The sequence below is a fragment of the Ambystoma mexicanum genome, chromosome 4q (genome assembly GCF_040938575.1).
Source record: "Ambystoma mexicanum isolate Mex_15411 chromosome 4q, UKY_AmexF1_1, whole genome shotgun sequence".
Classification (NCBI taxonomy): domain Eukaryota; kingdom Metazoa; phylum Chordata; class Amphibia; order Caudata; family Ambystomatidae; genus Ambystoma; species Ambystoma mexicanum.
In genome coordinates this window covers 136,938,078-136,964,394 of record NC_090928.1, presented here as the reverse complement: position 1 = coordinate 136,964,394, position 26,317 = coordinate 136,938,078, and the positions used below count along the sequence as shown (strand labels likewise).

The following is a 26,317-nucleotide window of genomic DNA, read 5'->3' as shown; positions in this document are numbered from 1 at the left end:
CAAACATCTGACAATATGAAGGACAGAATAAATAAGACCTAGTGTGTTTTCTTTGTCATGCATCGGGCTAGTGGGTGCAGGTAAAGGCAGTCCACGTGAATAATTGTCCCACAATAAAAGATTCTAACACTCAGTGTTAAAATACCATCTGTCTATAAGAAGCTCTGCTTTAAGGGCATTGGGTAACATTTTTTTACCATCATTTGAAAATTGATAGTTATTGAGTATTATAGCAATGCAACCACTGAGAGAGTAGGACATTTGCTGTGAAGAATGTTGTACCTTAGAGCAATTCAGTGTTCTGGATCAGGGCCACATGAGTAAGCTCTCAGTAAGAAAAAATAAATGTCTCCCAGAGTACAAGATTAACTCAAGTTTCACTCCTGTTTTTGACCAAGAAGCGTTAATCTGAACACATTTGAGTTCAAGTAGGTAGTTCTGTGCAGCCATTATTAACTGATACTTAGGGTGTACGAAGTCTACGATTCAAATTAATCTCAGTAACACATGAATTAAAAAGTAAATTAAAGTTAAAACTCTTGGCAGAGGGGTAATAGGCATCTGCTGAATTTAGAGCAGAGGAGAAGCTTTGGCAGAAGTGTGTGGAAGATGGGGCAAGCTAAGCCCATGGACCATTGTGCGCCATATAGGCTTACCTCGTTCAGCCCCTCTATGTTTCTGGATCTGCCGATGCTATTTAATAGTGTGATTTATCGTCCCACCATGTTCATCCTCATGTTTATTCTGTAGTGTATGCCTCACAATGCCTTTGGTCACCAACTGCAGTAAGTTTATCTGCAATATGAAAGGCTCAATCACTTGAATTGATACCATTCTCAGTAATCGACTGACCAAGCATTTAAAATATAGCTCAGGATCAAAGATGACACCCAGATTGTGAAGAGGGCTTTATAGAACATATTGAGTGTTCAAGGGTGATGCAATCAAAAAGGATTTCCTGGCTACAATTGACATGATCTGTGATTTGGAGCCAAAAAATTAAGCCCTTTTTTAAATCCATTGTTGCACCTGAGAAAGGCCCTTTCTAAAATGTTAGTAGCTACGAGCATCATCAGATATTCTGATGTTGATATGAGTAGCTTCAGCATAAATAGTAAAGCCAGTGTTGTGGCTGGCATGAAATGGTGATGAGGGGTGCCATACAGCCATTAAATAGGATCGGAAGATGTGAAGACACTTGTAGCACTCAGTGGGTGACCTTGGATTGCTTTTAGGAGAAGGATCTCAGTCTGAACAATTGGACAATATGAGTTTCTACCATTGCAGGGTACGTTATCCAGTTCTACAAGCCCTTTCTTGTTGGTGATGGAGGACTCCCACGCGCACTGCATTGACGCCTGTAGATAGATTAAGAAGCATCAGAGCTCATATGTGGCTTTGGTCTTTGGTCATGACCAATTCCACGCTCGTGTTCCTTTAGAATGTTCTTTACACTGTGTGATCAAAAGCCTAATTGGTGGACCTTATTTAGGTTGATGCACTTAGAGCATGTGAGAGGAGGGTTGAATTATAACTGATCTCAGGATTTTTCCTGAGCAAGGGTGGATGAGAGTGGTGTGAAGGGGAAGTTAGTCAAGATGATCTGATCTGTGTTGAGATTTTTCAAATCAGCCTTATATTTCCATGGCTATGCATCACTTAGAGCTTGTCTTAGTGCAAGGTAGCCTTTATGATGAACTCACAGTTCAGTGGCAACATGACAGGCTGACTAAATTCAATAATTTTAACATTGTAGGTCACGGTTGTAGATGTTGTTGTTTTCAAATTATCCATAATATTAGTACTCATGTTTCTGAAATTCACAGAAGATTGTGGGTGAGAATCTTTTAGAGACTTTGTGGCCTCTGATAATCTTACTTGCACAGTGGTCATTCGATCAGAGAAATTTATGAGGTCATTTTGTGAAAGACATGTACTATTAGAATACTTACTAGAATTATTGGATTCATGAATTCATGTGCCAATTATGTAATTGGACAGATACATCTTTAAATAAAATAAAAATATACAGAAGTATTAGATCTAATCCAGGGATGAATGAGACCCCATCACTGAAGGAGAAGACAACACTTATTAAAGGGTAAGAGCCGAATCACTTAAGGATGTGAAAGTAAGCACATCAAGACTTAACTCAATCAAGAATGAGAATTTAATCAGGGCATGTTGCAGTCTCACTCACTGTAGGAGAAATATATGTCCTCACAATTATACCAGAATCCCTTTCTTTCCTAACATTATGTTGTTAGAGTCCTTTTCAAATGATCTGAAAATCCTTTCGAGTTTCCAGTGTAACAGAGTATTACAAACTATATATCAGTATAGAAATGGATGGTCAAAAATCCGAGAGATGTTTGGGGCTGTGAGCCTTACTAGCCAACTACTTAATCTGTTTTACTAGTTCACGTGGAAAAAGGAGGAAGAGAAGTCCAGTAGTTCCACAAATGCTGTAAAGAGATCTATAAACTGTTTGAGGAATAATCCACTAGATAGCACTGATAAATGCTCCAGATTACTGATTACTGCTTTAAATAGAAGACAGCCCTCCTATTCAGGTGTACAGCTTGAGGTGTGTGTGTGTGTGAATGTGTGTGTGGTTTTGCGTCTGCATATTTGCCTAATACCGGTCACAAGACCTTTTCTGAATACTAGCATGACATTATAGGCATAGCAGGTACCCACATTGCAAGCTGATGCCAGAATTGAAGGCATACTGTTGATTGCTCCTTTGCATTTGCACCTTTTTCTTTTCTTTTTTCCACAGCACCCAGAATTAAACCACACATGGAGTTCATTCTTGGCAGCCTTGTGGATGTTATGGAAGGTGTTAAAGACCAAAGGACTCAGTTTTGGCTGTGCCGCGGTATGTCTCATTGGGAGCAATTGTCATTGTTAGTGTTTGCTGGGAGGGGTATCCGGGTTGAGTTCACTTAAAAGAAAGTTTCCAACAGTCACTGTTGCCAAACCGAGGGAATCAAATAAAACTGTATTATTGGGTTTTAGGCCAGAAATATGACCCCATATACACCACAAGGGGAATCTGTTTCCTGAATATATGCTATCTGACCACCTAACCATGTTACCGTCGGGGCGAGGGGGGCAGTCACTCAGAATCCAAGATTCATAACAGATCAATACCATTTAGTCTATTCTTGCTTGTGAGAATAATAGTCTTAGCTTCCTTTTGACTAACTTAGAAGCTTCTTCGTAACATCCTCTGTGGGTAAAGTAGCAGGTAAAAAAATAGGAGATTCGGGGAATGACAAATTCATTAACCCCTTCCTCATATATCACTGATGATGGCAGGTATTTTAGAGCCCTGGGGGGTGAGGGGTATACACATACCCCATTGGTCATTAGACTAAAGAGAGGTAAGACCTCACAAATTGGTTGCGGGCAGCTGAAACCAAAGAGGACGTGGGGGTATACTGAAAGAGCTTGTGGATACCAGCAAATATCCGGAGTAAATCAATTCTTGGTCCTCATTCGACACTGATTAGTAGCTTTGCTTTGGAGCACAAGGCCAATATGGACTTCCATTATACTATCTTCACATATCACACATTAGCCCCTTCCGACTCACATTACGCATGATAGGATCTATTGAAAGAATCCTTTCTAACAATTTATTTGTACAGCACACTGTTCACCTCAGTTGATTTCGACTCTGCTCAGTTTAGGCTTCAAGGCAACTCATTAAATACTAACAGAAGGTGGGCACCAAGAGATCCATCGAGTGTGTTAGATGCAATGCCACTGTATTTATTGGAATACTCAGTAAACCACAATCGGACTCCAGTGCCTGCACAACACTATATTCTTCCCCTGTCTTTTCTTTTGCAGGCAACCGGTGGGCACTCATTTAAATTCAGAATGGATCATCCTATAAAAATGCAGTCCCTGTTTCCTTTATCCATATTAGTCCTTTAATTATTCCAGGGTCTTAGCATTATTGAGAGATCATGAATCATTTGGAGTCAATGTTTATCTCTGGGGCAGTGGAATTACTCGTGGAGTTTGTTACACCTAATAGTATGAATCCTGAATTGTGAATCTACATTCACTTTATGATGGGACAGAGGAATGGTTGGGGTGCATATGTGTGTGCTACTAAAGGGATAGAGGTTGCACGGCGGATCAGCGGCATCAACTGATTCCTACTATACGGATCTGCTCTTTTCACAGCATTTGCCTGCTTGGCAGACTTGTTTGAAATCAGCGCTGACGACTACCTGATTAAGCACTTCATCTTGGGTTTCTACACCTGCAAAGGCTATTACGTGGAGAACGCTCCTCATAACACTGTCCATGACAATGAGGTGAGTAAAGGGGGCAGGAATTCCCTGACCAGTAATTATAACTTAAGGTAGTTCTTCCTTGTGTTGACATACTGTATTTTGGCCATTTGTTTTCCCCTGTTAGCTCATGGCCTGCATATGTCATATCAAACATGACTTACAGTACATATTCCTCTTCAGAGATGACACCCTTTCTCCATTCCTCCCCAGTGGCCCACATGTCTCAAATGTCTCACATGTCTTTTGTGTCTCGTGTGTCACTGGTATAGCCAGGTGGGAATTCCTCAACACTCAGGCCTTTAGTTGTGCTGCTATTATATTGATATAAAGTGAGCATAATCTTCAAACTATGGCAAAGCCATTTAAAACCATGGCTACATTCTGGGCATCGCACAGCGCAAAAGGACTATAATGGACATGAACATGATTAAAATAGAGATAAGATTCCAGCACCTTGAACATCCGAAAATAAAAAGGTCTACAAGCACTAAATTAGTTAATGGAGAACATTCAGAAGCAAGCCGGCTTCTAGTCAATGGCAGGGGCTATGATTTATTCAAAACTCCCAGCTCTCACGCTACTCTTATGCTTACGTCACCCTGAGTGGGACGGGTATCCCCAGATTGGGTCCCGGGATTGCAATGCCTAGATATCCACGCCACACCTCACTGATGAATCTCAATGAAGCTAAAACTGACTGGAATTAATTTTGGGGTCATGCCAAAGGCATGTGCCCTAGCAGTTCAGGCTGGACTGCCCCTTTTTGGGGAGGGATCAAGCCTGATTTGCAGAGGGCCTTTCCCCTTTCTGTAATGGCATAACAGGCTGAAGATGATAGCCTGTAGTTTTGCGCATGTCAATGCCAGAGTTTTTCATTAATTCAAAGTATTCCAGCCTTAATGCTTCTGTTCTGCTTAAATCACCATGGGTGGAGTCTATTCCCAGATGTGGGTCACAAATTTGCCATTCCCAGAGCCCCAAGCTGCACCTCACCAACGATTTCCAATGAGTTTAAAACATTTCTGAGGCTGCCTGTGTTCTCTTTCAGAAAGATGTACCCTTGCAGTCCAGGCTGGTCTGCCCCTTTGGGCATGGGCTCAAGCCTGGAGTGCATATGGTCTTCCCCTTTATTTTATTTTTATTCTTTTTTCATTAGCAATTTTATGGTTATACAATAGATAAACCTTTAAGCCAGTTAATCCAATCTTGTAAAATCAAGTTCACTTTACGTATACAGCCTCGAGTCCATATCAAGTTCCGCTATTTCTTAAGAATCATCCTCGTGGTCTATAAATCAGCCTGCTGAAGTTTCAACATCTTAAAAATAACAGTTACCAGTTTGACAAAAGCCAAGGTAACTGAAACTCGCTCTCCTGCTAATAGAAATCTCCACCAGTCTTCCTTTCATCTGTATCCATGTTTCGTTACTGTTTCTTCCATAAGAAGCATCCTTAAAACCTTTGTGGCCGGGCAAGACATCACCAGATGATTCAATGTTTCGATCAACGAATTTTCTTTGCATAACCGGCAGACGAAAGATCCATCTCCCCGGTTGCGTGGTCTTAGAACCTCCCCCCGTCGGGAACAAGTTGAGACGAATTCTCAAAAACTGCGACCTGAAAAACCAACTCGGAAAAAGCTGAAGATATTTTGGTATAGAGTTCAATTTCTTTCCCTCTCTTATTGGCATTCCATGTAGCTTAAGCACTTGTCTTTCATCATAGGTGGTGATCCAATCCCGTCTGAAAAGCTTTTTCTTCACCATGTCCGGATTTTTCACCAAAGTTAATTTTGTTTCCACCAAGTTGGTTAGAGCCATTATACAGGTGTTGTCCCATTCTCGCAGGGAGCCTTCTGATTTCTCTATTAATCAGAGAGCTGTATGGCCCGATAGCCACCCTGTTGGGTTAGGGTCTATACACTTTCGAAACATTTGGAGAGATTTCCATGTTACTGTTGCTCTCAGGGAAGACAGGCTAAGCTCCATCCGTATGGGCTGAATCAGGTGGATCTTTGGCAGGTTCAGCACCTTTTTCCAAAATAGACCTTCGAGTACTTTCCACTTGTTGACATCGAAATTTAATGAGGTCTCAGCACCATAAGTCAAAATAGGTACAACTTTCATACTGTAGAATTTAATGAACGGGATCAAAGAGAATCCGCAAACTTCTTTCAAAATTAATTTGCCTTGTGAGGCTAAATTATTTGTTTTATTGCAGTACGTTTAGGACCATCAGAGGCAGTTGTATTTAGACAGACACCCAGATACGTTAAAGATTTTACCTCTTGTATTTTTTCTCCTTGTAAGAACCATGCTTTTGATCTTTTCTTCCTGTTCGTAATCGGATCACCGAAAGCCATATTCTTTGATTTTGATGGGCTAATTTCCATTTGCTGTAATCTAAGATTGCAGAGCATCTAGCTGTCTTTGGTTGCCCACCGGTGTTTGATCAGCCAGTACGATGTCATCTGCAAACAATAGGCGACCTATCTCTTCATCTTCCCTTTTGTATAATGGCATGGAAGGCAACAAAGCAATGGTCTGGAGGGTTGCAGGTGGGTCTCGCGATATGGGCGCAGGATTTCTGCAATTTAAAGCAACAAGAAGGAGGGTTTTCCTAAAGTATTCCCATCACTGATCAGGTGTTCTGATTACACCTATTGGTAGAGAAATAGGCTAGTATGAGTAAACAGGGGCTATACCTGGTGTCTGTAGACTTAAATCTGCTTTCAACCTCATTGCTCATCCACAAATGTGGGAGTCCCTGGCTAAACTTTCAACATCACCCAGTTTGATCACAGCAGTTCAGAGGCTAAATACACATGATTTCTTTTTGGTTTGCTGGGGACTGAGAGGAACATTGTCATGCCCACTTCCTGTGAAGAAAGTGTCTACTTTCTCCTCTTTTATGTTCAATTCATATAAATGACATTTCCCTTGACATATCCCGGCTAGTCGAGTATGCCCATATGTTGGGGAGGGGGCAGTTTGCCATTGTTTATCTAATACAAAGATTTGATTCCCAAAACACTAAGTGAGATCCAACACCAGCTGATGTTGTTTTATGAAAGATGTGTGGCTAAGGATCAGAAATGTAAATGTGGACAAGTCTAAATCAATGTCCTCTCATGCAAGAATGCCATCACAACATACTTTGTCTATAGGAAAGGAGAACATTGAAATAGTAAAGATACATAAGGAAGTTAAATGGCAGGAGCATGTAACCAAAAGTGCAAAAGCCTTTGCAAAAAAAGGGGGCTGCAATTAGTGCATTTTCTTGGCGCTTTGGATAAAGGGAATTTAGGCCAGCACTTGAGCTATATAGATCAAAGGAAGTCACAGCTGCTTTGTATGGCACCGATATTTGGGTCATCATAGACAGAACAAACATATTTCCATCAACAGATTGTTAGGTCTTCCTAACAGTACACCCTCATTTGCTTTGTTTCATTAATGAGGTTATCTACTGGTGGTTTACCAAATGAACCTGGCGATTTTGCTGTACTGGATCAGGCTATGGGGCACCCGCTTGTTAAGTAACTAGAGAGAGTACCTTCAAGAAATATTGAAACCAGGAGCTAATGCTTTTACCTGGATATAAAGTGCTACAGGCCTGTATACAGCCCTGATCTCTGTGAATGTTAGGATTCTCTGGATTGTAGTAATATATGTTTAAAGGGTGCTGTGATGGAAGCTCTAGAGATTGGCATCTAAGTAGTATTGCCAGGGATTCCAGACCAGAGAGCCTTTTTCCCACCATTTGAAAGTGAAACAGTCAGCAAATCATAAAGGTTACATGGATGTCAGGAAGAAGCCCTCACAAGTACCCTCTTGCTACTTTAAACTAAAGCAGCTCTTCTGCTAGCTGTATTTATTTCACCCTGGAGCAGCACTTCAGATATATGTCTGTAATGTTTCGATCTCACCCTCTTGTTTCTCATATGACCACTCTGTAATATCCCAAGGCTAAAGTGACTGAGGCCCTTTTTGAAAAGCCTGGATGGTTGTACACTTAAAAGTTCATTGCTTTCTACAAAACAATTGCAGTGCCATACGTTGTTGTGGGGAGGGATCATCAAATATTTGAATTGGACCTGGAAATTGAGACTGGGCAACTTAAAATAGCCATAGCATCTTTAGCCCTTTGGACATTTGTATTGCCTTCTGAATGGAGCAAGGACTTTTATGTTTTTCGTGATGAGAATTAATGTACTGTTGATGAGTGTATGTTTTCTTTTAGTCATCTATTTTATTTGTACTCGTGGAGTGAAGATTATTTATGTATATTTATTTCTGGATTGTTTATAGAATATTTCAATATATGATTTATTGTTTGTTTATTTATGACACATTTTAATGAGATAGGAATATTTTGTTTGATATTTTAAAGTGTTCAACCGAAATAAATTTGAACTGAGTTGTATTGTGTTTGGATTAGGAGACGTACAGCAACTCTGTGGCAGTTGTTTCGTTTGCCTCAACATCCCTTTCTAGCTCGGAATCTAACTCTTCAGCCATAGAGTGGGAAATGCTGGCCTGCTCCTAGCCTATGGACTACTGGTGTACGTCTGTCAGGAGTTGCTGTTTCATACTGAGTTCTCAAGGCTCAAGTCGTGGGTACACGGGGCGGGGGGGCGGGGGGGAGAGGGGCTGATTCCACACACTTTTTTCAGAGGGTATACTCAGCCCCCCCCCCCAGCTAAAATGAGAATCATTGAATGTCCTAATTGAATTTATGCATTAAAGGCGACCACAGAGATCGAACTGCAGTCATTAGATTTTCAGACGGGACACTTCACCACTGCATTATATAACCTGACGAAAATAACAAACAACTAAAAGCGAAATATCCCATTTCGGTACTTCAAGTTCCAGGGAAAACATTTGTATTGGCTCTGGAAGTTTAAAACATGCACACCTTTTAATGTTTTCAAAAACACTATTGGAAGAAAATATCCTCTCTTGGTTTTGTGTTTATGTTGATTTCATGAAAGGCAAATGCCATTCGTCCTGTGCAATGTGGGTCGTTATGCAAAGAACATTTAATGAAGTGTGCATATTTCTCCTTGATATGCTAATTTCTGGGACCTCACATTCCATTGCATTTGTTGATGAGTCCTACCACTTACATTTTTAGGACTTGACCCCTGTGCGTACTGATCACAAGCTTTTGTCACATATTGTCACTGCAAGTGGCACAGATAAATCAACATCTCCCCATTCCAGGTTGGCTACAAAACTTCAGGAAGGAAGGCATGTGTTTTAAAGTAAAAATTGGCATAAGTATGGTTTATGACATCAGAAAAGCACAAGGCGGTTCCGGGCTGGCTGGCCACCATGAGGAGGATTTCAGAGCCACCTTGCTGGTGTAGCACGGATCACGCCATATCTTCAATAGCGTGGTCTACATTCCTTTACTGGCCCACTTTAGCAATGGAATCCTCCTGAGGAGGGCCGGGTGATGTTTCCAACGAGTCGGTGCATAACAGCGAAGGTCTGGCTCCTATTTTTCGCTTTTAGACTTTTTTCGTTTCCAGTCTCGTGATGTTGTGCTACTGAATGTACACTGGCTTCCCGAGATGAGCAGTTTCTCAGATAAGTGTGGCGGCTCTTGCGTTGTCACAGCCTTGTATTTGCTAGGCTACTATTCGGACTTTTGAGGCCAGTGTAGTTCCCTCTGGATGAGGGAGATGTGGTCATTTTTGTTGATGCCCCTATTACTCCAGCTACAGTGGGGTGTAGTGCATTGATTGGGGCATGAGTGGTGGTCGGGATGCCAGCCAGAGAGGAGTGTTTTTCCCCCATCCACATGTGATGGAGCCAGGGCTCATGCCACAGGTCTGAAGTCATTGGTGGCAAGCGGGGTTGGGTTCTGCATAGTGATGTTGGCTGGTACCAGGCTGTCTTCCCCATTTTGGCGATGTGAAATTGGAAAGCCAGGTTGCAGTACACAATGAAACCAAGGGAATTAATTGTTGAAATAAGCTTATGTCATAACACTTTGAGGCTCATGTTTGCTAGCCATGATTGGATGAGTGTTTCACTGGTTGTGTTTCCAAGAAAGTCAAACTTGGGTTTGGTGGGGGTCGTAATCAAGATATACATGTATCATCGAGGACTAAATGAGCACACGTCAGTGTTTATGCTATAAGGTTTATTCAATGCAGCTAAGTATACAAGTATATTTGTGGATTATTCATTTAGTGTTTTGTAATTTGTCACTTACAGACAAAATGAGTCAGAGTGCTGCATAGCTGTGTGTCATAAGCATATTGATGCATGGCAACGTCAGGGCCAATAAAAAGAGCTCATAGAAGCTCCATCTAGGTAGGGATTGGACATGCCTTTGTGATAGGGTGGAGCCTTGGGCCCCGTCAAGTGACTGGACAGTGCATTATTCTGTGGTTTCCCATCTCAACTACTCAATACCTGTCTGCCAGGTAGGCAAACCGGACCAGTACAGAAACCTTGAAGCACATCCATTTAGCAAGGAATGTAAAATGAGTTGTATTATCAACTGTGTTGAGCACAGCTGAGAGGTCGATCAGGACAGAGCTGAACGGTCAACTTTCTTCATGATCTGTAGGCTGTCGTCGATGCACTATATGCTTACCGTCTTGGTACATTAGGGGCTAGATCCAGAATGGTAGTCCTGTAGTTGGTTGTAAAGAGTAACCAGATGCATTATTGGTGTTGTGCCTCTGAGTGTCTGGAAAACTGGATTTCTGTTTAGTAATCCCAGCTGTGATAAACTATGGAGGGGGGGATTCCCAACTCACGCTTTAACACGCTTGAAAATTGGTCCTTTTGCTGATATAGATTGTTTCCTACAAATGTGTTGTTGCACATCAGTTCTTTCAATGAGGCCGGCACATGTTTCATGCACTAGGCATTTCCTCATGGCAAACCAGTATAAACTTAGTTTGAACTAGTAATATCTTTCTTTTGTATAATTTCTGTGATCCTTTGATTAAGTCACTACGATATATTTTTTATGTGAATGTGCAGAAAAAATACTTCATCTCGAACATGATAATACTTATACTGGATTTTAACTACTAGGTGGTGGAAGGCGTTCCTCAGAAGAAGTGGTAGTAGAAAGTGGTATCATATTTGTGCCGTGCACATATATTCTCGTGCACATATCTTGTTACACTCTTGAGGAAATACAACAGAAAGCCTTACTAATGAGGATGATGTTTGAGACTTGGCAGATGTGTCTTGGGAATTCATATCAAAGAAGAGGTATGAGAGAAAGAAGAGGTTGGAGGCGATATCAAGTAGAAGATTAGAAAGGAAGAGAGAGAGACAAGGTTGGAAGAGATGCTAGAGAGGAGGGAAAGAGACACAAGGAAAGGATTGGAAATAGAAAAAGGCTCAAGGATACAGATGTTATGCGAGAGGCGGGGGAGAGAACCCAAAGAAGGAGGTGGAAGGCTTATATAGGCACATAATAATTTCGAATCAGGAAGAGGTTAACTTGACAAGAGACAAGGGTGAACCTTGGATGGGAGGAGATATGAGCTTGTGGAAGATGATAGGAGATGCATGAGTGCTTCCCTTAGACACAAGACCATTTCAACCCATCAAGGAGGACAAGAGGGTCGGACCATGGGATCAAAGCCAGGACCCAAAAACAGGGAGGTGGCAGGGGAAGTAGTGATGAAGCCAACGAGCCAGCTCAAGATGACAGCCTCCCAGTGGATGCACAGAGGCTTTGCCGGGAACTATTCAGCCACAGCCTCCACCCTCCTGTGGATGTAGCATACAGGCATGTGTAACCCAAGTCCCCAAAATCCAACGGGATTTCTCGGAAAGGAGGACAAGACGAAGAAGACATGAGCTTATCAAATAAGGAGACAAGAAAGAAGTGTTGAGCCACTCAAATCCCCCAGGACTGTGAGTGTTTGTAAATTGAACATGTACCCAGGAGGAGCCCAAATTGGTATTTTTAAGCTAAAGTCTTAAACTGATTAAACCAAGGTGAAGCCATCTTGCGTTTACATATTTTATCACAACCCAGTAAATATTCCTAATTAATCTCTGTTTAAATCTCCATGTTTTGTCCTAATCTTGATCCTACTTGGCTTTGTGATGCTACCAAACGCAAATGCCCAGCAGCAAGGACCAAATGCCAGAACACCCATCCCCCTAAATCATGAAGATTACAAATATATCCCTTCAACATCCCCTGCAGCCTTGTGCACAAAATTATAACCTTGTTCTTATTGAAACAAACTACCATCCCAAATTAAGGATGACTGTTCTATCTTTAACTCATCTCCAATTGTCAATTCCCTAACGAGATTTTGAATAGTGAGGACAAAACAAAGCATCAAAATCTTTCAGACTTCCTTGCTAGACTCCCTGTCTAATTTAAACATGGCCAATCAGCACATTGGTCGTTCTTCGCCTAGGACAGAGTTGGGAAGCTACGTGAGGAAGCTTCTGAGATTGGACCTGATCCTTTCCACCTGAATTAGAATCAGCTAAGATCCTTTCTATAGCAAATTAGAAATGGCTGCACCTTCTGATCATTATAAATTATTATGCCATGTGATATGTTTTTTAGAGTGGCAAGTGTGCCATTGTTATGGCCTCTGGGAGATAATCAATGATGCAAAGTTGATGGAAACAGTACATGGGTGTAGGTTATATCCGCTTCTCTTTAACATACCCTGCAGCCACTGTCCCAGGTAATCCATCACCAGCAGTCTAGCTCGAAATATATATGATTATCACTCAGATCGACCACATTCAGGAGAATAAACCCGGGAATAGGGACACATTCCACAACTGCCCATGACACCTCGGATCTTTGGCAGAAGGACCAATATCTACATGTGTGAACTGGGTGAGATAAGAGGCCGTGGAGCCGAAAGCTAGAAACAGAACTTCATATCTTTTGAATGGCCACTATTCTAATCCTAGGAGCAGCCCAAATTCAATTAGTGATAGTAATGAACCTACGTGTCATATTTGTCTTGGACCTTTCCTTTACCGTGCTGTCCTAAGTAGCAACTCTTCACTCATGATCCTGTAACCCAAACATCAGTTAGAGGTCACTTGCGCTGCTGCCCTTCTCAGATTACCTTACCATCCCTTATGGAGGTGCTTCTAAAAAGAAACCACAAAAACTTGAAAGAATCCAGACCCAAACAGCCGGATCCAGATTCAACTTGAAAAGAAAAGATTATGTAACACATGCTGTGAAAGAGCTCCGCTGCCTCTCAGTAGGACAGGGTGAAGTTCAAAATCCTATTAATCACCTACAAAGAATATGTGGCCAATCAGTCCTTCATATAGAGAATCAGACACTTTTACTCCCTAGAAACAGGAAAGTATGCCCCCAAAAATATAGGAAGTTAAACAAACACCCTTGCTTTCACTCATACAGCTTGACAGGCATATTCAAATGATAGCTACCAATAGAGCTGTGCCACAGGAAAGAGCTGTAATATTACTTCGACCATGAATGGGTCCCCAAATTGACTCGTAGAGTCTGGGTTACATTACTGATTCCAATTTCTATTTGGCACGGAAGATTTATAAATTGAACAATTCATATAGCTAGAACCAACCTAATGGTACACATTGAAGGAGTGTACTCCCCAGAGCCAATTATGGAGCCAATTAGAAAACCAATTCCAGAGCCAATTATGAAGCTTTGAGCAATTTGACTTTGCACTTTATTCATTGGGTTTTGTATTTTGCACATGGTTTTGCTCTTTGTTTGCAATGCTTTGCACACCCCACATCAGGTATCTCTTGAGTGATAATGTGCATATGTACATGTATATGTTTACAGTTAAAATAATGAAGCAATTTAGCCCTTAATGCAAAGGATGTTATGTGTTCGACAAAATAAAATATGTACTGCCAAAGATTAAAAGAATGGTCTGAAAAATAAAAAAATAAGTTAATTTAAGAGCGTTAAATACGCCCCAAGTCAACATTGAAGGATGTAGCACAGTCACATTTTATATAGGTATTCTACTACTAAGCTTCTATCTATCAAGAGGAACGCCTGCCTCCTAACATAGCCAAACCTGGTACCTTTGCACCTATATATTTTCCATACTTGCCTATCTGAAAACCCATAGACAAATTGATTGTTATAATTGAGCGTGCCAAAATAAATACCTTATGTACCCTCGCCAACAATGTGTCAATGGATGAGATTGACTGTGCAAAGCTCTGTCAGCAGACTTGCAACTGTGTTAGATAAATTCCGGACCCTTTTCTGTTGCCACAGTTTTGTTATATTATGGGATCTTTAGCTATACACCAGCAAGCTTTGTACTGCACGAGGCACACGCCATGTTCTTGTAACACTAAATATTGGACAGGCTGCACAATACAAACCAGACTCAGTAAACACGACCACACACTTGCACAATTATGTCCTCAGGTACCTTTATATGTATTCATCAGATAAAACATGTAGACAATCAAACTATCTCTTTTGGTATAGTGATGAGCATAGAAGCATTACTGATAAATTTGTACTGAACATATTTAGAAGACAGAAAAAACACTTTTGATGGGAAGGAAAACTAATATACTGTTGTTTGTGGATGAGCGCAGCACTTCATACATAAGTGATTTCCTTTTACCGAGAGACACCCTAGCTGGCACTTTGGCCTTGAAAGCACATGCATTATAGATATAGCTTCAATTCCCGTGTACCCCTTAGCTAGGGTTGGGTTAGTATGGGATTAGATATTATGGACTCTCCTGCTTAGCAGAACAACCAACCCCCAACACTAATTTAGATTCAGCCAACTACTTTAATTACTGGGCACCTTTGAAAGTTTGACTTCATTTCACTCGTGACTCTGGCGAACCCAGCCAGTCCGGTCTGCCTGCAACCTGGGTTAAACACAGCAGCAGCCTCACCTTCCACCTTCCAGCTGACAGGATCCCAGGACACTGCGCTGCTCTGAACTCAGATGCGCTGCCAGCTACCCACAGATATCGTCAGCTCGCAGACAGACCTCAGCAATTTTCAAGCCCTCTGTCTCTCAATTGTACTCAGGGCAGCACACCAAACAAGCCGGCACAGTTTTTTCACTCAATACAGAGGTGGCAAAAGCTCGTTGGTCACCCCCGTCCAAGGTCCTTGGTGCTAATTTTCAGGAAAGCCCCAGATCGCTTTCAGAAGTCGGCAAAAAAAAAACCCTTATGCCTTGCTACAAGTCAGAGTTTTTTAAAGCCCAGCCAAGTTTTAATGTTATAGCCAACTCAAGACAATAGACGCACTCAGTCAAAAGTCCAGCTAGAAAATAAAAACTCCTTGCCTCTCACATACATTTATATCTCTTCTCCACAATCCAGCCCTTTCTGGTATATCACATAAGGATTCTGAACAACTTTCCCCCCCTATTTGGTGATGTTAGCTGTTACCATCTTTCCCCGTTCACAAAGTCACTTCCAACTTTACCACATGTCGCAACATTCAAGCACATTCCAGTGCCTTCTAGCATCTATTCACCCCCTTCTAGTTCAACTCACGCCGCATGGTTTTAGGCAAAATTTAAGCTGCTTTCCTGCTCATCGTTTCTTCCTGTAGCTCAATCAGAGAAATTAAACATTCCCCCATCCTCCCCCTACACTTGCTTTGTCTGAGAAATGAGTATTTATTTTCAAGGCCCTTGACTACACACAATCTACCTTGCAAAGGACTGATGTCAACTCTAAATTTTGAATTATTTCTGAAACTGGCAATGATCAGCCAGTGTGTTGCTCGTGTGCCTGATGCAGTGTCAGCACTATGAGAGTCTGTGTCACAACCACCCCTATATTAGATGTTAGTACCCCAAACTCACCTCCTTTCAGTCCCTAAGGCTACATGTTAGTAATGCATGTTAGTGATTCATGTTAATACTCAATGTAAGTATTCCATGTATTACCCTACACAGCACATAGCATGTGCAGTACATATTCTTTAGCATATAGCCCTTAGCACACAACACTTGTTACACAAACTAACACTTTGAAAACACCTAAACAAATATATTGTTTACCAAGTGTTCTGGCAGGTGACGATAAACATAGACAAATCGTCTCTGTGACATTAGCTTTCATTTCTCACCTAACTTTGTCATGTGGTTCTTGCACCCGCCTCTATCAATTATATGTGTCCTCCATTTTTTCCCACAGATTAATGTGGAAGTTATCATTACCCTGGGGACATTGGCCCCCGTCTTGACGATTGAAGACCTTGATGAAGAAATTCTGTGGGTAACCAAGGAGCTGAGGATCCTGCAGCAGAGGTTGCCTGTCACCATGTCATTTCAACTGATCAAGGTGGGTTTAGGCTCTGAGATGTCATTTGATCACACAACCTTGCAACTTGCTACAAATAATCACAATAAAATGAAATCGTAGTAGTGAGGAGGGTTTCAGGAGTCTACTGTGGGATGAATGTCACCAAGGGATGCTTTGAGAGCAGGGAAAAATGTGTAGATTACAAAGAACTGCAGATGACAGTTAATGAAAGCCTGGCAAACGAATGTCCGGAATTGACTAAATATGTTTTAGCGGACAACCTGACAATATACCACGCTATCCAGTTCAATACCTGAAACCTGCCCGCTCTCTTTGGAGCTGCACATTGACTGTTATGCATTGCATCCAGGTCACTCTACTGTCTATGAGAAGCCAGTAGAAGAAAGGAAGAGCCCACGCCAAATGATTCCTTTGCGGTCAATAATTCCTCCACTAACCTGTCGAAATACATAGAAAGAGACCAATACAGACCTATAATATCTTGTGGCTTCAGCAAGAATGCAAGGCATGAGTTACAGGGGTTTTCCCCAGTTCTCTTCCTCTAATTGTCATTTCATAACTTTCTAACTCTAGCCCCTGGTTCACATCATCAAGGTTGTCACCACCAAGGGATGTGGGGAACTGAAACCGAATCTGCCCGCGCTGTTATCTGCCTTGCATCGCCCGGTAGGTTTCTGCTTCACAATCTAATTCCAGTCTAATTAAGTGAGACTCTCTAGGGACTAGAGACTTGTTAAGTTCTTACAGAAATGTTGGCAGAGAAGAGACATTTTTCAAACTTTCCTTGAAACACATCAGAAAAGATGTATGATTTAACCAAAGTTCAAGTAAATATATGCTCAGAGGCCATTCATAGTTGTGACACTTTTAAAGTGATTCAATCCAGAGTGATTACATTTCCATTTTCAGGTCTGAAAATAGGGGCCTTGGTGCCAATCATTTGTTCTGCGATGCGCGATGCATGCCCAAGAACATCACGGTGAAGACTCTAATATAGAATCAACGGTTATGTAGGAGCCAGAACTACACAGAAGGGTTGTTGAATGTTGTCCGTGAGGGCTCTTTTTGTCTACCATATCTAGGGCACTGATTGTGTTTCCACCTGTGTGCTACATGTATGTACTTAATTTGTAAAGGTTGCAGGATACTCTCTGGTGCACGGCCAAGTACATCATAGGGAACTCTCTATGATAGGATCAGCCATTTTGTGAAAGCCAGAGATACTGGGGTGGGGGATGCTTGGGTCAGAAGGAGGGAGCGCCGGAGAATGTTCCCACTATGAACAACCTCATTTGTTGTATGCATGATATATGTATGGGTACTCAGGGGTTATTTCTAGCCCGTGTGGTAGATTTTGGGATATTTAATTGTTTTGGTAATGTAAATGCATGACCACCAAAATGACTCAGTAGTTATTGCCAATACACTCCAAATGCACTGAAAAACATATTTTTCTCCGAAAAACATAACGCAACATTGCTTTTGCAGCGTGTTCTTTTGTGACCCGCCTGTTTGCTGTAGCAGCATCACAATTCTGATTACACACGGAGCATAAAAACCATGTTGGTGCAAAGGGTTATTTTTAGGAATTGTGGTAGGTTTTGAGCGTTTACTTTGGGGTATTAGAAATCCCTGGCCCTCAATATAGAAAAAATAAAATAAAAAAAAAGGATTCAAAAAATAAATAAATAAATAACTATGCATGATAAAAAACGAGTTTTGCCAACAAATGACGTAACATCATTTTTGCACCATAGGCATTTGTGTAGCATCCCGGTTCTACCTATGAAAAAGAAAAAGACTGAAAATGATGTTAAATAATTTGGTTTTTGTTTGCTGCCATTTTGATATTACCATATTGCCATGATGCAAGATTATTATTTTTCTCTTCGTTCATGTAGACAGTGGCAGGGTTAGGGCTAAGGTATTCCATATAGAAGGGCGGAACCGCAGGCAGAGAAAAAGTGACACATTCAGCAGGATGGGTGACAGCAAAGATCACAAGCCATCTCCGATGACAACACTGGCCAGTGGGGAGCCTGGTCCTCCAGAACCTTACTCTGGTGAAGTGTTATCCACCCGCTCCCCCAGACAGTATTTTTTATTTCATGTATAAATCATCAAAACTTTATTTGCTAAACGGTTCTCACACAGTACTAATTTATTGTCGTGTGAGTCATTGTAACATTATAGGCCTAATTCACTGAAGCGTTTCATAACGGCAAAACCCCATTGGAAAACGTTTTGTGATTCTAGGCTTAAGACTTTATACTGCCCTCTTTGATTCATAAAAAGTTACTATTGTAGGAAGAACTTGAAATAGATCAATCGATTCACAAAGAGTTCAAACCTTAAAGTGCATTAGGGCACTATTCTCTATGAATGGCCATTTCCATTGGCTGATTGGCGGGTCTTACCGGATCAACTCTGTGGTGTCCTCTTCCCTCAGTCCTACGGCTCCAGGTTCCTTAAACCACACACAGCCCCCGTCACCACATGCACACCAGTGTCTCTTATCATTCTAAGCCTTCCTCAGGCACCACTCCTTTCCCTCTCCCACCCTTCTGCGTTGAATCAGAGTTATAACGCCCTTAGACATCGCCGCCTCACGTCTATGCACGCCAGCTTGCTATCTGATGCTATTCCATCCATTCTTTCTGATCCCGGCAACAGTTCTCATACGCGCTCTTGCCACCTGGCCAATGTCCTCCCCCTATTAGTAACCCAGGATCCCGGAGCTCAACGCGAACATGACCCTGGGATACTTATAGCTGTAAACTACCCACCCTGTAAAGCAGCTTAGGGGCTTACTGTTTAGGTAATGTGATTTTTAAAAGAAGCATTTGCAAAGCCAACAGGTTGGGCTTTTGTGTTGGCATGTGGTAGACATTCGTCAGGCACTGCCATAGTGGTACTACCTGGCTTAAGATGGCAAAGGCTGGAAAATGGTATGATTACCTGGACATATGGTAGCAGTGTGTGACTAATACCTAAACCCAAACCAAAACTGTTGACTTTGTCCAATTGTTGTTTTTAACAGGCCTTCCAGGCAAAGAACAGATGCAAATCAAATTGCTCAAGGGTCAATTGGTTAAACATGTTTATTACACCAGTAGTACATTTACAACTGCAGTGAAGCCATTAACTCTCAGCAGACAGCTTCAAAAACAATGCTGGCAGGCCAGTGTGTGATTTCACTGCTTGATATAGCTAGCTTAAATCGATCCTAGGGTGTGTGTTTTGGGTGGGGAGGGGCAGAAACTGGGTGGGAATGGCCATAAAGATTAGCACAGCCATTGGCAGTGAACAGGTGAGTAAATAACCAAACAGCACCCACAAATGAAGTGTTCCTTTCCACATGTCATCGGCCTCTTAGAGGTGTACTCCAGTGCAATCGTTTTGGCATATAAGTGGCGCTTATATGCCACCTCAAAACCATAAGTGATTATTATCAATACTAGTAGCAAATCAGGGCAGATCAGTCATTCATGTTCAACCTCTTAGAGTCCCAGCATGCACAGAGTGCACTTCCTGTTTACCTAAGGGGTCGTCTGCCATACCCGTTCGATTGTCAGTCTGCATAACAGGTGCAGGGTGAAGCTCAAGGACATTGTCCTAGTTTGCATACTACGCAGTTCTTGTAAATAAAGTGCATTGTTTGTATGGTCAGACATTGGGCAGCTTTCACAAGTCGTGCTAAACAATGGGGGTCATTACGAGTTGGGCGGTAAGGGTTAATGGTCACCGGTAATGATGACTTTGCCGGTAAATACTTACTGCCCTATTCCGAGGTCCCTTAGCGGGTCCCAGAAGGAACGGATGGTCTGACCAGTCGTTCTCTGCGGGTCCCGTTAAGGGACCTTGGAGCTAATAACGGGCCTGCAATTTGCGGGCCCGTTATTAGCGCCTTTCCAATTCCCATTGAGCCCTATAGGGGCTCAAATGGGAATGGGGAATGGTTAACTAAATGGGGACTTACCGGGTCCTTTAAGGTCGGAATGACCCGGTAAGTCCCCATTCAGTCAGACCGGACCGGGCCCGGGTTTGGAGGCAGCCATGGCGCTAATAGCGCCATGGCTGCCTCCAAACTCGTAATGACCCCCAATGTCTTCCAGTGCAAAACTGCACATCATCCTAACATCTCTCTGCCATTATTGGTATATATAGAATCGGTACAACAAACAAATACCTCTGCAAGTCCGACCTTATCGACATGCCTCATTACCAAATCCAGGTTATGCATCAAATAAACTGTTAATGATCAGAGCCCAGGTTGTTTCTCAGAAATGATGCAAACCATGACCAATAAATACTTAGGATTTGGAACCAGTTTGTATAAGGGTTTCGGATCTCTCCTCCTTCGTGTTGCACCACAGCAGCACTTTCATCCATCCTCTGACAGGCATGGAAGCAGTACACATCCAAGTGAGAGTCACTTGCTTCTTGGTGAGGAATTATGGGAAATTGTATCAGATGATGTAGATCCGTTTAGATCTAACGTAGTCAGTGTAAACAGTTGCGAGCTTTGGGATGGCTTATTAAAAGTAGTTGCAGGATCCAAGTCCTCTTTAAACAGATCTCTCAATATGTGGGTTTCTGCTTGGGGAGAACACCACATGCCCATTATTCTTGCATTCCCTTTATTTACTTAATTATTCATGTGTTTGTTGCATTGCCTTTGTAAACTGCCTTTTCAGCCCCTATTCAAGGCCTATGAGATTTGTTTCTTTGAAGTATTCCAGCCAAGAAAGCAGCAAGATGAGGCCTGTATTTCATAGGTCATTAATAATGCAGGGATAATTCGTGATCCCAGGTTACTGAATAAGTTATTAATACCTCAGCAGACAGCCTGGACCCTTCAGGATTAGGCATAGATATGCCCCTTTCAGTATAAGTGAGGGTCAAACTTAAGTCCTAGATTCAGTGGCGGCTGGTGAATGTTTTAATTGATGGGGAGTAAATATTTTCCACAAATACGCAAGAGCGACCTAGCGTAGCGAGAGAGCCTGAACTATTCGAGCAGGGTTTTGGGTGGGTTCTACCCCTTATAATTTCTTTTTGAGTAATGGTTGAAAATGGTTAATTGAAAACCATATTTTCTGTGACCAAAGTGGGAAAAATTACAGACAGTTTGCATTCACTTTTCTAGGGTCACCATGAACAATTCCAATAGATGCAAGCCACCAACAGTGCAAAGGAGCATTTCCCAATGCATTTTCATTATGCCTTTCCCCACAAAATATGCCAGCATAAAAAACATTTTCCCACTGGTGCTGGCCAAACATTTCCATCCTGGCTCTACCGATGTATACCAGTATTCCCTTATAAGAACATACTCATATTTAGTTTGTGCATACTGCCAGTAATTATACTATAAGAGAACATGTCCGTCCTGGTTCTGCAAATATATGCCAGTATCTTTGCCATTAAAAATGCCATGCCCCAATAATAGAGCATGTCTGCAGCAATAACACATAACACTTATCATGCTTTCTTTATCATAGGTGCCCAGTCAAAAATGCCAAGCCACAGTAAGACTGGAAGCACCAAAATGCCAGTCCCGCTATTTAACAAAATGTATCATGTTTTTTAAAAATCTCAGATGCCCAGTAAAAAAATGTATTTCCGCAATAAGAAATAGCTAAACTTGCTACACCAAAATGCCAGTCAAGCTACATAATAACACTTTTCATGCTTGCTTTAGCATAGATGCAGTAAAAGAAATGTCATTTCACAGTAAGAAATCACAAGACTGGATGCACCAAAATGCCAATCTACCCACGTTACCTCACTCTCTCTTATCAGAGATGCTCAGTTAAAAAAAATGCGGCACACTCTTCACCTCCCTCCCGCCTCATCCTGTCAAAATCAGAGGCCCAGCTCAGCAAACACAAACACAAGCACACACATGCACACAATAGACACACACATTTACCGATCATTCACACACAGAATCTACTCCTCATTCACATGTGCACTCATTCATGCGCATTCATTACACAAGCAGTCATGCACCCGCAAAGCCCCCACATGCACGCATTCAAACATTCACTCTGATTAAATAAAGAAAAAGAAAATTCACTCGTTTACTCTCCCCATTCATAGACTCATGCAATCATCAGCATTTATTCACTCTCAAATTCACCAGCATTCGTTACCTCCATGTCCCTTTTTCTCGTCCAATTACTTACTTGTGAGGTGGGTGAACTCGCATAAGTATTGTGAGGAGGAAGGGTGGTACTAGGAGTAATGCAGGTTACCAGTAAGTTACACATATGTTCAGTCACATTTTACCCATTCTTACACTCATGCAATCATCAGCATTCATCCACTGGCACATTTAGCAACCATTTGCATTCATGCACGTGCTGATTTAAAAGCATTACACCCTGTTCATCACACAAGCAGCCAAGCACCCATACATCCCCTTGCATGCACACATTCAAACATTCATTCTGATTTAAAAAAAAAAAGAAAATTCACTTACATACATTCCCCATTCATACACTCATGCATTCACATTCATTCACAAATCCATTCAAGCATCACACCCTCACTCACACATATAGACAACCACTTACATACATACACACACACATGCATACACATAGCTCAGATACAGGATCCCGCTCAGCTTCTCCGGAAGGCCCTCCCTGCAACTCTCCAGGATGGAAGCACGGAGAGGTGTCAATCAACCACTTGTCCGTGCTTCCTGTTATTGCAGAGTGCAGGCGAGCAGCAGGGACTGCCTGCCTCAGGCCCTCAGGGAATTGTAAGGGTGCAGCACCCCAGTTAGCTCGGTCAGAGGGCCATGCAAGGCTGGGGAGGGAAAACACCCCAGCCTTACATGTCTCATTGGCCATACGGAGCTCGGTTACTGCACCCCAGGGAAAACCTTGTTCCCCCCAAAACACAGGTCAACCGAGGAATGCTTCCTCTGCTGCATGCTGAAGTCAGCTTCAGCATGCAGCAGAGGGGTGAGGGTGTGCTGATTTTTTCATTAGGCTCTGGCTTTGGCACCTCCATAATGGGGCCGGTCGGTGCCCCGTTGCTCATTGTGGAGGAGACTGCCCTGCCTAGATGGAACCTTTTGATACCATCACTAGTTTAATCTAAGTAACAAAAAAAAACAGTTATTTAAACTCTGTTTCCATTTTCTAGTCAATATCATAGATTTAGATTTTCTCTGATAAAGGAATAGGTGGTATGGCAGTAGCTCCTTTTTATTAAATCCTAATAAAACACAGAGGTTGCAGTGTTCAGGGGTCACATTTTTTTGAAAGATGCTATTAAGCCAGTTTCTCTGTCCATTTCGGAACAGCTCTAAGGAAATACATCCTGTCTCTAACTTTGTTGCCTAGGGTTGCTTATTAGATTACTGGCTAATGGATTTAGGTATTGAAGCTCTCCAGGGGTTCTAGGGGCATTTGAAGAACCAACGAGGTTTGGCCCACGAGAACACTACCATTTGCATATGACAATAGCTGTATGACTGTAATGCCAAGTACGGTGGCTATGATCTGGCCGAGTTCGGGGCTACCGGTACATCTGCTACATATTGCATGAAAAGAAGGGGTGCAAAATAATACCTTCTTTAAGCCCTTTGGGTGTCCGAATTTCCTCAGTAATATCACCCATACATGTAACTGAACTTGTATCTATACAGTTATCCATTTCAGAATGGTTTTTCCTACGCCCGGGTTTCTTAAAAGGGCATAATCACCACTTCAATGCACCAGTCTTGCAGAACATTTAGCTTAGTGCCACAAAACCAGATAATGTGGCTGGGCAGGTGCAGGAATTCATTTGAGGCCTGTGGCTGTGTGCTCTGCAGAAGATGAGCATGTGGCCATTTAGAGACACTGGGTTAAAATTCTGGGAGAAACAACCCGGAATTCTGGCCTGTGCCCCAATCACCTGATTAAACGCTGTTCATTTCCCAATGGGCAAAAGTCCCAGCAGGGTGCACTGTGTGGAGCCCCTGCGCTAGAGTGAAGGTTGAGATGGTACTCAACCTGATAACCAAGCAAGTGTGTTGTGAGAGAGAGATAGTTTGACACTGGCAAAGTGAGGGGAAGGTGACATGGCAGCTCCTTGCAGAGGCAAATGGTAGGAATATGGGGAGGAGGTCAGACTGCTTTCCAATATTAATAACAAAAAGGAGGAGTTTAACCCTAGTGACGCAGCTTTTGGTGGGGGTCCAAACAATATACATACAATGGGTTTCCAAAAGACCGCTAACAGAATTGTGATTTAGCCCAAATAGTGAAATAAATTCAATTGGTTTCTTTGTTGAGTATCCTAAAATATCTCAGTTATGTTAGCACCTTTGCAGTTAAAATAAACAGTCAGGCAAAAAAGGAAAAAAGAAATAGAAAAAATCTTGATGTTGTTTATTCCATGGTGGCAGAAAGTATATAAAAAACTTTTTTTGTTTGAAAACTATAATGCTATAATACAAATAAGTAGTTATTTGGTCTGAAGGAACGCTGTGCTTTCAGTTCTGTCTACTTGCTGGCAGCCACTTATCTCCCAACAGCACTGCGAGCAGTTTGGAGCTCTTGCTGTATCGGGAGATCGGATTCGCTTCCTGGAGGAGGCGGGGACTAGCTGTGTCACGTGCATGATCACGTGACCATCGGCGAGGCATACAGCGACGGCACAACCACCCTTGCGGCGTTAAGCCCTGGAGGCAGTAAGGGCTGGAGCCGCTGCTGTGCTGTGACCTGTGCATGTGCAGTGACCCCGTGAGTTATTCAGACGAGGATTTCAAGTTGATACTTCTTTTAACTTAATATTACCAGTCTTCAGGGTAAGGGGGGGAGAGTCAGACTCTGGAAGCTCCTTAAGCTGTCGGGCGTTCCCTACCCTGAGACTGAGTCTCTCCTCTGGTCTACGCTGCTCTTTTGGAACCATTATTAATTTTTTGATTTCATTTTTGAGAACAAAGAACATTTTTTGTACAATACATGTACTTATATTACTCTGATTGTTGGACAGAGAACCACATCTTTTTAAGGGTGCTTTTGGGCAGTGTCTGATGTGTTTTAAGCTGCTCTCGGTGTTCAGTGCATTTTAAATATTCGTGTTGGTTGTACTATAGATTGCATCATATGATATTTTTTCTGTAATTTGTACATATTAAAACTCAGTCTATAAGTTTGTCTGCACTCTCTTATCCTAAATCTAAGGTTGCTGTTATTCTTTTGGTTCTCCTATTCTCTTTCTTACAGGCTCTTGTCACATTTGAATGACACGAAAGGGACTTTGGAGCCAGGCAGCTATGGAGGTTTCCCTTGATTCTGCTCCTTCTGCTGAAAGGGCTTTCTCATCTGCTACACCAGTTTGTATCCAACCAGTCAATTCCATACCTGCCTCCCTGGATATCCCACAATTCACATCAGTGGATGTTTCCCAGGATTCTTCCTTTCTAAAATCCTTGGCCTAGGCCCAAATTCATTCTAGAGATAGGTCCGAGGCACTTAACATCATTAACCTACGTACACCAGTTAAGAATAGCTGCATCTTTCATGGAAAAAAATATATTTCCATAGATGCACAGGAAGAGCGTCTAGCAGCCTCTATAGCCTATAGTATATCTGGATCACACTAATATCAGTAGGGTGAACTCTAATCACCCAACCCCTGCCCAATCACATTCTAAGCCACCCCTACCTGCTTTAACGATGGATGATTCTATAGCTATTGC

At 42.1% G+C, this 26,317-nt stretch overlaps 1 protein-coding gene across 1 annotated transcript in view; it reads left to right on the top strand.

The window, feature by feature from the left end:
* LOC138467549 (maestro heat-like repeat-containing protein family member 1) overlaps positions 1-26,317 on the top strand; it is a 796,923-nt gene that overhangs the window by 464,536 nt on the left and 306,070 nt on the right. The window contains exons 8-11 of the mRNA XM_069607658.1: positions 2,783-2,881; positions 4,204-4,337; positions 16,480-16,626; positions 17,182-17,274. Coding sequence (XP_069463759.1) covers positions 2,783-2,881; positions 4,204-4,337; positions 16,480-16,626; positions 17,182-17,274 — 473 coding nt within the window. The remainder of the gene's footprint in view (positions 1-2,782; positions 2,882-4,203; positions 4,338-16,479; positions 16,627-17,181; positions 17,275-26,317) is intronic.